The sequence below is a fragment of the Corticium candelabrum genome, chromosome 6, assembly GCF_963422355.1.
Source record: "Corticium candelabrum chromosome 6, ooCorCand1.1, whole genome shotgun sequence".
NCBI lineage: Eukaryota > Metazoa > Porifera > Homoscleromorpha > Homosclerophorida > Plakinidae > Corticium > Corticium candelabrum.
The window spans coordinates 2,483,386-2,496,899 of NC_085090.1; the positions used below are offsets into that span (position 1 = coordinate 2,483,386).

Genomic DNA, 13,514 nt, shown 5'->3' on the forward strand with positions numbered 1-13,514 from the left:
ATATCCGAACGGTAATCTCATAAACTGGAAAGTCCCCTTTGTGTGTTGATCGTTGTGTACTTTTGCGATTCCGCCGATAAAGGAAATTGGTTGTAAGCATGGCTCAGGTCGAGCTTGGAAAAATAATTCCCTTGAGACAATTTTGCTAGAATGTCTTCCACCTTGGGAACTGGATAAGTGTCCAGCTGTGCCGCTCGGTTGACTGTTTGTTTAAAATCACCGCATATGTGTATTGATCTATCTGGTTTCACCACGGGTACGATGGGTGCCGCCCAAGTTGCATGTTCCACCGGTCTGAGAATTCCCTCTGCTTCTATCTTCTTCAACTGGTCGTCTACTCGTTGTCTCAAAGCGTACGAAACACTGCCTGCTTTACAGAAACGTTGTGTTTCGTTAGGATCAATCACAATAGCCGCCGCTGGCCCCATGTATTCACCTAATTCTTTCTGAAAAAGAGCTTGGTGTCTTGTCACTACCTCTGCTGGCCGTGGCGTATCCCGGACTCTAAAAATCTGGTGCCAGTCTAATATCAACTGCTGCAGCCCGTCCCTGCCCAATAAACTGGATCCCTTGCCCCTGACAACTAGCATTGAAAGCTTGACCTTCTGTCCTGTATTGTTGACGCCCACTTGTACCTGAATCTCTCCTACCACCTGAATAGTGTCTCCCGTGTACGTCTTCAATCGCTTGTTGGTTGTTTTCAACATAGGAGTGGTCCATCCTCTCCATGTTCGCCGATATGTCTCTTCCGATATCAAAGACACCGACGCCCCTGTGTCGAGTTCCATATTGAGTACTTTGCCGCTGGCCTCCACTGAAACCCATATTGGTTCAACCCTCCCTGGCACTGTTTTCTTGACATATCATGTGTTTTTTTCAATTTCGTCCACTTTCTCTAGAAACTCTTCTTCGTGTACCAACTTGGTCTGTTGAGGTACGTGGTCTTTCTTAGTACTCTTTATCCTAGTGCTTGTACCTGCTCAGCAAACTTCGGCGATGTGCCCCCATGTCTTGCAAACAAAACACACCGTATTTTTGAATCTACAAGTACTGTGTGTGTGGTTTGTTCCTATACACCTTTGGCAGTGTAAATTACGCCTTGCTAGGGTGCTACGACCCGATCCTTGGCCGGACTCCTTGAGTTGATGAACCGATTCCTGGTGAGTTTCGTCTTCCTTTACCAAATCCTTCTGCACTGCTGCCACGTTCTTCCCAGCTGTCTCCATGGATCTAGCAATCTCCCACGCCTTCTGGAATGTCAAATTGCTCTTTGTAAACAGACGTTGCTTGGTGCGATCATCCCTCACTCAACACACCAATCTGTCACGAAGGTGGTCGTCTAGGCGATCTTCAAACTCACAAACTCTGCCAGTTCTCGCAGCTTTGCAATAAACGTAGAGACATCTTCCTGTAACTGTTGGATGCGTGTGTTGAATTTGTATCTCTGGACTGTCACTGTTGGACGAGGGTTGTAGTGATTCTGTAGCGTTTCGCACAAATTTTCATACGGTGTGTCTGCAGGCTTGCTGGGTCCTACCAGACTACGTAACAGATGATAAGTCTGCTTACCACACGAGTTCAACAGAATTGCTCGTTTCCTGTTTTCATCTACAGGTGATATGCCATTTGCTACAAAAATCTGTTCTAGGCGTTCCTGATACACACCCCACTCTTCCGTCTTAGCTTCATATTCGTCAAATCGGCTGATTGGAAGCAAAACGGAAACTGACATGGCATGACCGCATGTGGGGCCCCATCCCCAACCTTATTGGCCTGACCTGGTTCCGCTGCGCGATCTTGCTCCACTTACATTGTTGATTCTCGTCGCCAATGTGCTCTATTCTATTTATTAGATATAACTAATATTCCCGCTCAAGCTCTCTTACTCTGGTTCCCGGACTAGATCGAGTCCTGTACTACCACAGATGTAGTAATGTAATAGTTTTACGTCTTAATGCACGTTGGCACATCAGTGGTTATATAACACATCGCTTACTTATAAAATACATCAGTCTTTTACCTGCAATCGCCGTGTGTACAACGGTAACAAAAGCGCTAGAAGAGTAAGTTCCATCGGCAAGAAAGATTTGATTGTTCGAAGCTTTGCGAAGGACGAAGACACGAACAGTGTACACACGACTGGTGTCGGCGTGTGTTGGAATTTGTAGCGTTTGCGTCATCGAGAAATGTTATGCGAGAGTCGACAATCGAGAATGGACCATGTGCATAATTTTATAATTTTTTACGCAAAACTTTCCCTCTGCTTGCCGAGTGTGCGTAACGATTTCGGTTGCGAACGGACAAAAGACGTGGCCGCATATCGCGAACACACACGCACACACTCACGAATGTACGTGCGCGCGCGCGCGCACACACACACACACACACACACACACACACACACATTCACGCACGTACTCTCACACACAGAAAAACACACACACACACACACACACACACACACACACACACACACACAGCACCTCACACTCCGACCTTGTGCAATTTTTGTTTACTCTAACGTGGGTATACTGGCGTGAAAGATAGCTTACTTTGCAAGCAACAAATTATGAGATAGAATAGAATTGTCGTACTAAAGTTGCAAACCAATTGTAATTACTACCGACCATCTGATGTACTTGTCCAGGCCACTCATTTAGAATGTTGAAAAGCAAGAGGCAAGCAGTGTGGATATAACATGAAACGATATGCAATACTAACTTTCTGCAAAGAAATCGTCTCGTGTAGGTGAAGCAGGTAGTTGTTGCAGCAATTGGTGAGATTTCTTATACCACACTATGGCTTCGTCGGAGTCTCCTCGCGATAAAAAACAAAGACCGACACCGTTCATATCTGTAACACATCACGTTGTAATAAGTTTACATTGATAAGACTTGTAACAAAATACGAGAGACTCTCGTTATTTCACAGTGATTGTAGTTTATTAGTAAATCCGTTTGTTTCAAGCTTCCTGCTAGTCTCTTTAAAACTCAATTGTTTGCAATAGAATACTGTAACGGTTATTCATTTTGTCGCAATGTTTAGACTACTGTACTCACACTCGGCCAATTGAGGATGTGATGACGGTAATGATACGTTTGCAATATCCAATGCTTCTCTTGCCAATTTCCTAGCGTCATCTTTTCTGTCAAGTAAATCGTACGTATGAGAAAGATGATATATAGCTAGGTAAACATCATAATATTAATAAATAGGTATTTATATCTTTTATGACTCACGATTTCTTACCAAGTGCCAAGGAGGGATGAGAAGAGGAGTAGCATGACCGGCTGATTGTGACTGCCTCCTCCAGTACACTCAAACTTTTCTCAAGATTTCCGCTCTCTCTGTAGCGGGAACCAAGATTGATGAGAGTTAAAATAGAAAACATTGACTTATAATTTCCAACTTTCAATTATCCCAACATCTACAATTTGGAAAGCGAAAATCGCTGCATCTTTCCATGTACGTACTCGTAGACATTTCCACTAGATTCCTATCATCGCATCGCCTTTTCAACTCGAGCGACTCTTCGTATGTCTTTATCTCCTCGTCGAATTTCCCCACTTCTTTATATATGAAAGCAAGGTTATTTAGAGCTAAAAACACAATTATAGCATTTAATTTTGAGTAAAGTAATATAATCTACATCCTTTCATTATAGCACAGACTATTAAATAATTATCGTGTTTGCCTTCTTTTTTACCGCTTGTTGTTTTCATCATGTCAAATATTTTAATTTCCAACATCTCATCTTTTGTGATAAATTTTTGTCATCAAACTTTACTCTTAATTAGCTCTTACTTGGTAGATTACAGATAAATAGATATCGATATATTTCCTTATATTCATGTTCTCAAATTAGAAATTCCGAACACTACACAACGTTAGTAATACGTTGTTCTCAGTTCTCAGTTGCTTGAGTAACGCCTTGTTTACAATACACCCAGCGTCGCGTCGACGCGACGTAAAGTGTATTGTGAACTAGGCTTAAGTGAAAAAAGTCCATATTGTACGTACAGTAGTCTATCTTTTCTGTCGCATGTCTAGTTACACTGTTGTTTCATCTGCCATAAATGATGCATCATTATTAAACTGGATTATTTCAAGTGCGTCATTTAGTGATGATAGAAGTCGTAAAGTACATTTACTGATGTAGTAAATGTTTGCCAATTTCTTACACTTCACTGTTTTGGTAAAAATTTGTAAAAAAATTATAGTGCACGCTTTTTCTACCTACCGTTACGCCCATTCTAATGTTTGTGTAAACAGCAAATTCTATTCTCAGCCATAAATATTACAAAATATTTTGTAACAGGGCTCACTGTCGCACAGAGCGCGTATATTCTACTGTGTAGCATTACGACTGTAGACGGATATTATAATTAGGTTGGGTATAGCACTCTGATTCAGTCCACGATTTTCTACCTTTCCCAACCTACGGCATTTGCGTTACTATCAGGATTTCTTCGGTAGCTGTTCAGGCTTAGGGTGCTGCATGGGTTCCTCCAATTTTATTGGTATTTCCTCAAGTATCGATTAGATATGAGAGAAACATTCGAATTTGTCAATGTCATCGTTGGCTTCCAACGTTGGACAATAATAAACTGTTGGCAAACTGTCTTGCTACTCTGCTCAGTTCAACTCTTCTGAAGCCTGTCCTACTGATTACTAGAAAAGAAGGCAGACACCTTGTCAATTTAGACGTGGCAACCCAAAGCGTCAAGCTTAACACAAATTAACAAGCAGAATCCTAATCTCGCCACAAAACTATATGATCGTTTTACAATAATTATTGTTGATCAGTCGATTATTATTCTAATATATATATATATATATATATATATATATATATATATATATATATATTTAGAAAGGTATATTCCTTGCAAAGAAGATGCCTATGTAGTAATGGTAGCATATTGTGTTGCAATGTTGATATCAACATTTCATCAGATTTTTCTTTCTCGACGAAAAATAGTGTAATTTATAGACAAGGCCTAAGAAACAGCAAAGCTTGCGTTACAAAAACACATGCAAACAGAAAGTGAGATAGCGTCTCACAAACTCACTACGGACTAAAATTTCGTCTGCGTGCTATCTTGCGCCGGAATGTGGTACCACCCGCTGAACTTTCTGAAGCCGCTCTACATCTTCGCCGTCAACTAGCTGCCCTAAAACGTCCTTCATCTGAAACCTTACGTCTAGTTTGGATAAGTTGCATTAGATAAAAAACTCGCGGATGGATTCACTTTCACATATTCAGAGAAATCCGTCAAAAGACTTATGATAAAAATAATTTTTGCTAGAGAACGACAAACGAGTTTTGAATTACGACTGTAACAACCGCTGGCTGCAGGCGAAAACATGCTTAATATAGATGAGCAACTAAAATTCTTAATGTTCGGATATTAAGACCTGAAAACCGGACTAACTGAGCGAAATAGAATTAAGAAATAAATTTAATATTTTGTGTATTTCTCATTACACTACCTACAGACGTCAACTAGAGAATGGACACAAAAACAAATGATGACGGTGTCGGGCGGAACTGAAAATAGTCGATGTACCACATGTACTGTTAACATGAACTTACGGAGTCATCAAAAAGTACTCATTGTATGTCTGTAAAATCTCATTTTGCAAATTTCACTGCGTGTGCTCAAATTTCAATTAATTTTTTGTTAATTAAGGTTAAAACTGATTGGTAGAATACGAGAATCAAAAATTTAATTTATCTGGCCTTAGTGTACATAACTTTTTGTAGAGGAGAGTTGTGCTGTATACATTTAATGTAGAAAGCATATTAGTGTATGGAAGTTATCATAACGATGTAGCATTAAACTTAAAATGCCGATGTTTATTCGACCAACAACATTTTTACTCTATCAATTAATCGTGCAGATAATTGTTATGTGTAATGTTAAATTAGTAAGAACTCGAAATAGGACAAACGAGGCAAACGCATACCAACTGATATGCTCGCATCGTCTTCTCCCCGTTCTCTGTGAAAGGCAATCTCTTTCTTAATCAACCGCTCTGCATCTTCAAAGTTTTTCAGTTTAATGTAGCAACATGCTAGCCGGTCTAAAGCTGCAACAAGAATGTCCCGACATTAGATACAAATACAAAAATATCGCAACAATAAGTTAAATAACGCAAATAAATTACACAACTGGGAGAAAAGCTGTCGACATTGCTTGCAAATGTTTTCTGCAAATTAATATCTATTCTATGTACACTGGAATTTGCAGTGTGATGTACTTCGTGTCACTTACAGAAATACAACTATCATTACTATAACATGTAACATCGGCACTTTCCTAACTGCGTCGTTTTTTACGTTAATCGTGCAACGATGATGTTTACTGCGGTTGAAAATGGTAAAAAATATGAAACCTTACATGTATGAGTACGAAACAAAAATCAATCTTGTTTTTTTTGTATTATAACTACCTGGTGTAATGCGAATGATACTGACATCGAAAAAGTAACTGTAGATTGTAAACAATTTTTCACTTTAATCGAGGTCATGACTTAGAGTTAGTCCCAAGGCACCATCACCAAACGTTTCACGTGGAGGAAATCAAACGTTTCGTCCCTATTACCAGTCAAAAAAATAAAAATTTACAATGTGCACCGGCACGTGCTGGCTACGAGAACTACACGATTCGGGAGAGGGCAAAGCTGCTGTTTAACACAAAAACGCTAGTGACCTTACTCTGATTCAAGCAACTCTAGAATGCATCGTTGATAGCAATAAACACAGGGCAAAAACGAGCGATGCTTTGTTTTACAGTCTGAAAACTCAAGATCACTTTTAAATCCATTATTTTCATAAATTTTCTGCACGCTGATTGTAGCGCCAACATTCTCCCGTCGCTTACGAAATCCTAGTATATAAAGTGACTAGACGTTTCATTTCCTCCGTGCAAAACATCCGATCTCGCGATACCAACTTATAATTACGTTAAACAAAACTTTCTAACTCAACATTTTAATCTTGTCTTACCAACACCATATAATTTAGGAAGAGAAATGTCTTCGCCAAATGCTTGCAACACTTGTACGGCTTCTTCAAAGTATGGCTTTCCCATATCAGGTCTACTCTTTAGATCGTACGCATCACCAACATCAATCAGACCTGAAATATCAAATTGAAAAAGGTAAACTGTAATTGTATGTTAAATTGTACTCACTGGTGCTCATTTGAATTGCATCGTTAATACTGCGAGTGCCGAATACACGACGGATTTTCAATTTCTCTTCTGCTAAATGCTTGGCTGTTGCACTGTCGTACAAACAAATTGCCAGCACACAAGAAAAGTCCAAGAGCTCTAGACATTCTTGCTGCATACATTTCAATTTCAAGATGTGATCGCAAACGCTGTAAACGTGTGGAGTTAATGCAATCAACTTGCTGTTGTTGAGGTTGCGTTGTATGGCGTCAGAATTTGGTAACATGTCTTGCATACACTTTGTCAAACAAATGAGAAAAGGTATTAATTTGTCTCTTCTCTTCATGTGGCTTACAACAGACTGCTGAACGAGCGCATGAATATCACACGTGCGTTCCTCGTCATTCAACGTGAGCAAAGAAAAGTCGTCGGACAGCAAATGTAGAGAGACTTCAAACTTATTTCCTCCGATCCTCGACTCTCCGTCACGCATCACAGCTGCACGAAGAAAATCCGTAGAAATGGCGCTCGTGTCCATCAGAGAAGTAAACCTGAGAATTTTCTCTGCGTCTTCGGACCTTCTTCCCACTTCCTCTAGATCAAGATCCCATTGCATCGGTGCTTCCCTGTCGACATTTAGTCTTTCCTTCATGTTCCTCAGCTTCTCTTCATCACTCGTACAAATGTCACACGATTTGGCCAGTGAGGCGACATCGGCAGCCAAAATTTGGTCGATCCGTGCAATACCCAAACTCGTTAGCTTGTGCTGTAGATGCTGCAATCCCCAACCATGTAATTTGTCCTTCAAATCATCGACTGGATTTTGCACGGTCTTCAATGACAGTTTTTCTTTCATCTCCCTGTAAGTAACCCCGGTTTTCTTCGTCAATGTTGCAACACGTCGAATGGCCAGTGGCAATAGCTTCACTTGTCCATCGGTCACTATGCCCTTGATCTCATTGCATTCCTTTTCTGACAACTTTCTGTCATCGTTGCATTTTGCAGCCCAAAGGCAGAAACACTCGACGGCTGCGTCTTCATCCAACTCTGGCAGTTGAATCACATTACCTTCTTGCATCAGCTCGTGATCTCTGCATCTCGTCGTAATGATAACGTGAACTTTCATGCTGCACGAGGGAACTACATGTTCGATGACGTTTAAATCATCACTGCTGTCGTAGATCAACAAAGCATTGCCTCCGCGTTGACTTACGAAATCAAAAAAGAGCGCGTTCATTTCTTCCAATGATTGACTTGAAACGTAATCTTTCTCACAACTTAGAATAACTATCTATTACAAATACAATTTCAATAACAAATTTAAAAACAATTAGTTGTTTGTTGTTTTACATATTTGTAAAGAGAATATCGTATGGATGCGCTTGTTCTTGAGCTGATAAAGAAAACTCCTCCTTCGTACCAGTTTCTGTACTTCCTTGCATATTTGGCTGCTACACATGACTTTCCAGCTCCACCTTGAGCGCAAATGCACTGCAAGCAAGTAGAACAATAGTCAAGCACATGCATGGAGTTGTTATTATAAACATTGATTGTTTGTTACCATCAAACGAAAATCGCTAATGTCAACCTTCTCTTTCTTTCCGTGATCTCCTTGCCAGAAATAATGCGATAAGTTGGTGATAATTGCGTCTCGACCACAAATATAAGGAAACTTTCTTTTTTCCAGTTCAATCGGAAAATGTGCTATAAATGACAACGTATTATAGTCACTGGCCTATATGGATCCAATAAAATTGTGAAACCTGTCCGCTGTCGCCTTGCTTTGTGTCGTGGAGATTCTCGTGATGCAGAACCCCAACTAGACGTCGCCTCATTTGCTAATTGTGCAATTTCTTCTAAACATTCATTTAAGCAATAATAAAATTATAGTTTTAATAATTATATTATAAAGCGTCAAAACATTTGACAATGCAAGTACTAAGTAGTATCCGTCACTTAATTAATTGAAATAGCTACAAAATGTTTTGTATTCTCTGATGATATACTTACAATTGCAATAACGCCTCTTGTGTTAACGCTACACAATCTCTAAGCTATATAAATGAATGCATGGTAGAAAATTGCAGCAGACAACAGAGAGCCGGAGCGTGGCATGAGATAGACTGGGCTATAGCCTCCCATCACTTGTAGGTGTGTCCTACAATTGCAGACAGTAAATACGTGTGAAAACAAAGCTGCGTATATATACAACACTGTTATTCCACTCTGGATCTGCCAATGACTCTACTGTATCACTCCATTAGAAGCCAAAAAGTGGGCTTGTCCATAAAAGTGGGCGTGCCCCGTAGCATTGTGAAGTTTAGCCACAAATTTCTAGAGGTCCCACTACGCCCCTGTCTGTCTCAAGACGTATGAATACCACGATTTGTCAACAACTATACCTGCTAGTACATTCCACAGACATTAGCATTGAATAATTAAGCTAACTATCCTTACACAAATCGGAAACTCTACAGGAGGTGTCACAAGCTCGTTATCGACAGTTTTACACAACACCTACATTATCTACAATAACGTTCACTGACCTTGTTGAGATTGCCCAAATTGAATTTTTGTTGTTTGTGATTCCTCATCAACTAATTACAGTTAACATTAAGCGTGTGATAACCAATCAGAATATTAAATTAAATTCTTTACCAAATAGATGTCGTTTTTCTGTCATCAAGTGCCTTAGAAAGGCAGCAGACGTGCTGGCAGCATACACTTGAAAATAGTCTCCTTTGCTTGCACTAGAGCCATAGTTAGAGATGCCTTTCATGACAACTGCTTTGCCTGGTACCCGTTTTCGCCTGAAGCTCTCAATGGCTTGTTTCATAAACCAGTAAGCTTCCATGTCTACTGCCTTCACATTTCTGTCGGACACGCGCTTTTTGTAGGCATTCAACTCTGCCTTCAGGTTCATATGCTTGTCTGGCAACGAGAGCATTGAATCGACGATGCCTATGATCTCATCTTCACGCGGAAAACTAGCTTCATTGGATGCATAACCATTTCCTTCGTCAGTAGCAACGTACCTATATTTCGCTGTTGGTGACGCAATAACCCAAGCAGATGACGATTTCATCATTGTGTCCAGAATTTCATCATAGGTAACACGAGTCTTTGCATCACTCATCGTAGCCATTCCAGGTAATTTCTTTTCCACCATCTTGTCCAGTAGTTCTCCCTTGCTAATGCCGTCCTGGCCACTCTTCATCGCAAAGTCTAGGATAAGTTGTTGAAGATAACGAGGGCTCGGACGAACGACGTTCTCTGGAATGTACTTCAACCAGAGTTCAGAATCTGCGTGAACCAATTCATTCACTGACGCAAGAATACCTTTGTCGAGCTCACAGTATTGTGCTCTAGCCTGGTAATCTCTGCCCTCTTGCACCTTCCCTCCCATCTCTGCTGTCGTTCGTTTGGCGATTAATACACAACCGTGCTTCACGTGACCATGTCTGTTCTCCTCTCCAGCGCAGATCCCCGTCATCACCACTACAGTAGCCGTGAAGTACTTGGCGAGATTGGAAAGCAACACTTGACTCTCGGCCCCTCCCATTTCGGTTTGTGCAACCACGCCCACCTTCGTTTCTGTAGAATTCCATTCTTCGCACACTCTGACGTTGAGCCTGCTGAGATCGGTGAGATGTGTGTCTTTGTTTTCAAACTTGCCGTTCGTTCCGTTCTCTAGAACTGCTATCGCAGCCTGCAGCTCCGACTCCGAAGCGCAAACCAGGAGAACGTTCAAATGATCTTGAATATCCGACATGACCGAAGGTCGTTGCAACAGCACACTAGTTCAGTGCTTGACTTGAGTTGCAACTTGCATACAAATCTATCAAAGGTCGTCGAAACTCACGAGACTCATTCACTCCTACTCTACCTAATTAGCTAAAGCTCTATCCTGTTGAGGTTGTGGACCTCTATACCAGGTGCATTTCCCTAGATCTTCAACCAGAATCGGTAGTGCTCAGCCATGTATAGCTAGAGGCTGCATTCATGGATTATCTGGTAGAGATCCATCGAATCTGGTTGAAGACATAAAATAATGCTCTAGATAGACCTCACGCGATATAGGTCCACAACCTCAACCGAGCTAGCTAGCGGGAAATACGAAATCCGTTCTATAGAGTCGTGCCTGCTGTTCCATTATTTTCTCTTACCGAGATCCGTATTTCCCTCTAGCTTGCTTAAAATTAAGTTAATTAACCACCGGGTCTAACTAAAACTCTAAAATGTATTTTATTCGTCGCTTTTACGGAGAAAAATTTCAAGAAACCAGCAGCAAAAAGTTTCAATGTTTGTATGATTGGGGAATAGAAGAGACTAAATTTTGATGTTGACATGTAATTGAGCATGGATTGTGTACCAAAACGTCATCGTTTGCATGGATGGCGCAGAGAAGAATCCGCTGGAAAGTGATAGTTGTACTGACCCAAAGAACTGTACATGTTGAGATACTAATTAACAAATAATCATCTCAGTACAGTTTAATTTTGTACATATATATCATTCTATTAAGAAAAACCAAAAATAGATTAGCAACTACGCCCATAAATTTGCAACCCCATTGCTACGCCACTGGGTATATATTCGTTCAACTAGCTCGAATAACGATGAGCAAAAACCGTTGGCCACAAGAGAAGACACATGCGGGAATTGAATGCTAAACAGTCTCATCCCACCCGTCACGTGTAAAAAATGCAGGCATAAAGAGACTGCTGTAACGCACGCTAACCCACTGTTTTCACGTGACACTCAGCTGAAACGTAATGGCATGCACGTGCACCAGATGGCATCGCGTGCATAATGCTGGAAAGGGTCGGCAAACCTGTCTGTCTGCACAGTGTACAATACCTAATCCATTTTGTGAAAAACTAAAAACACGTATTTCTGCTTGTTTTCGCGCGAAGAACAAACTTCCTGTAGTGCGTATTACAATTATCACACCTGTAATTAAACAAGTCAAGGTGTCTGCTGTAGAAGATGCAAAGTCACTAAAGTAGCGTATTTGAAAATCGTCTGTGTAAGTGTCTCCCTAGTCTATGAGTCACAACATTTAACCTGCATATATATTATCACGTACTATTAGAGTCTAGGTTGTGACCAAGTGCTCTTTGTGATAAACAATGATGTTGGAAAGGATCCTGCCATGCGCTGTCTAGAGACTAAATGCAATTTCCACTGTACACGTCTGGTGCAGCTTAGAAAGCATCTTGGAGAAGCACATGGGATGGACATAACGGAGGAATTCATTACCTTCAAAACCTTTTCCGGTTTGCTTCCTACAACAGTACAATTTTATCAATTTTGTGATTGTGACTGATAGTAATCTTAAGTTCAACATTCCTGTTTCCTCTACAACAAATAGCTGTGTGTGTGTGTGTGTGTGTGTGTGTGCGCGCGCGCGTGCGCACGCGCACATGCATATGTACTGTAGTATATGAATTTCACTATATCATTATCTATGTATGTGCGGATGCATATGCATGTGAATCCATGTCCACTCTTCAGATATGCACAGCTATGATGTCTTTACATAAGACTGTGCGTACGGGTCTAGCTACAGCCTCGATATGTCTTCAAAGATAATGTACGTTATATTCAACCACATTTGCATACCACTACGGCATGTCTGCATGTATATAATACTTATGCGTATTATTTCGATTCTTTATGTTGTTATGGTGTCACACCTGTTCAATTGTATACTCTTGATAATTATGTATAACCTACCAATATGTTATAGCTATATCATTTTGTTACAGATTTCAAACTATGGAAAGAAAACCTTGAAAGAGATCATCAATCTTCATTTGTCAAATCAAGTGGTTCTAAAAGAACTAAGGCTAATACTATTCATTCCTACTCATGCAATAGATCTGGTTCTCACGTCAACAAGAGCAGAGGAAAGAGGCAAATTAAATCACAGGGATCTTCAAAAGTAGGACATCATTGCATTGCACAGCTTAGTGTTACAGTTGACAATGCAACTGGCAAAGTTTCAGTAAATGTTGATTGAGTCACTATGGTCACAATTGTTACTTTGCTCATCTTCGTTTAGCAAGTAGTGACAAACTGAAAGTTGCTAGCAAAACCAAAGATGGCATCACGTTTGACAGGAATCATTGATGTAATTCGAAGAAATGTGCATGGCAAAGTAGATCGCGTTCATTTAATTACCAAAAAAGATGCGAGCAACATTCAGCGATCTTTTGGCCTACACACCGTAGAAAGGCATCCTGATAATGCCACTAGCCTGGCAGCCATAATTAAAGATTTGAAAAAAGATATTGATGAATTAAGATCAGTATTGTTTTATAATTTTCAGTC

General features: G+C 40.4%; 1 protein-coding gene across 1 annotated transcript; it reads right to left on the reverse strand.

Moving 5' to 3' along the window:
• Nucleotides 1-2,716: 2,716 nt before the first annotated feature.
• Nucleotides 2,717-10,950, reverse strand: LOC134180730 (uncharacterized). The gene is made up of 12 exons (XM_062647915.1): nucleotides 9,837-10,950; nucleotides 9,725-9,775; nucleotides 8,942-9,034; nucleotides 8,740-8,882; nucleotides 8,529-8,669; nucleotides 7,200-8,469; nucleotides 7,013-7,144; nucleotides 5,971-6,093; nucleotides 3,474-3,599; nucleotides 3,250-3,408; nucleotides 3,060-3,185; nucleotides 2,717-2,853 (listed from the first exon to the last, which is right to left on the reverse strand). The coding sequence occupies exons 1-12, from the start codon at nucleotides 10,948-10,950 to the stop codon at nucleotides 2,717-2,719; spliced, it is 3,615 nt and encodes a 1,204-aa protein (XP_062503899.1).
• Between the last annotated feature and the right edge of the window lie 2,564 nt (nucleotides 10,951-13,514).

What these genes read in the sequence shown, in the direction of transcription:
- LOC134180730 (XM_062647915.1), bottom strand. Translation starts at nt 10,950, where the DNA reads ATGTCGGATATTCAAGATCATTTGAACGTTCTCCTGGTTTGCGCTTCG. An exon ending in ATTTGGGCAATCTCAACAAG is followed by an intron (nt 9,035 to 9,724) that starts GTCAGTGAACGT and finishes ATGAATGTTTAG; the next exon opens with AAGAAATTGCACAATTAGCA. An exon ending in TGCAATTCAAATGAGCACCA is followed by an intron (nt 7,145 to 7,199) that starts GTGAGTACAATT and finishes TTGATATTTCAG; the next exon opens with GTCTGATTGATGTTGGTGAT.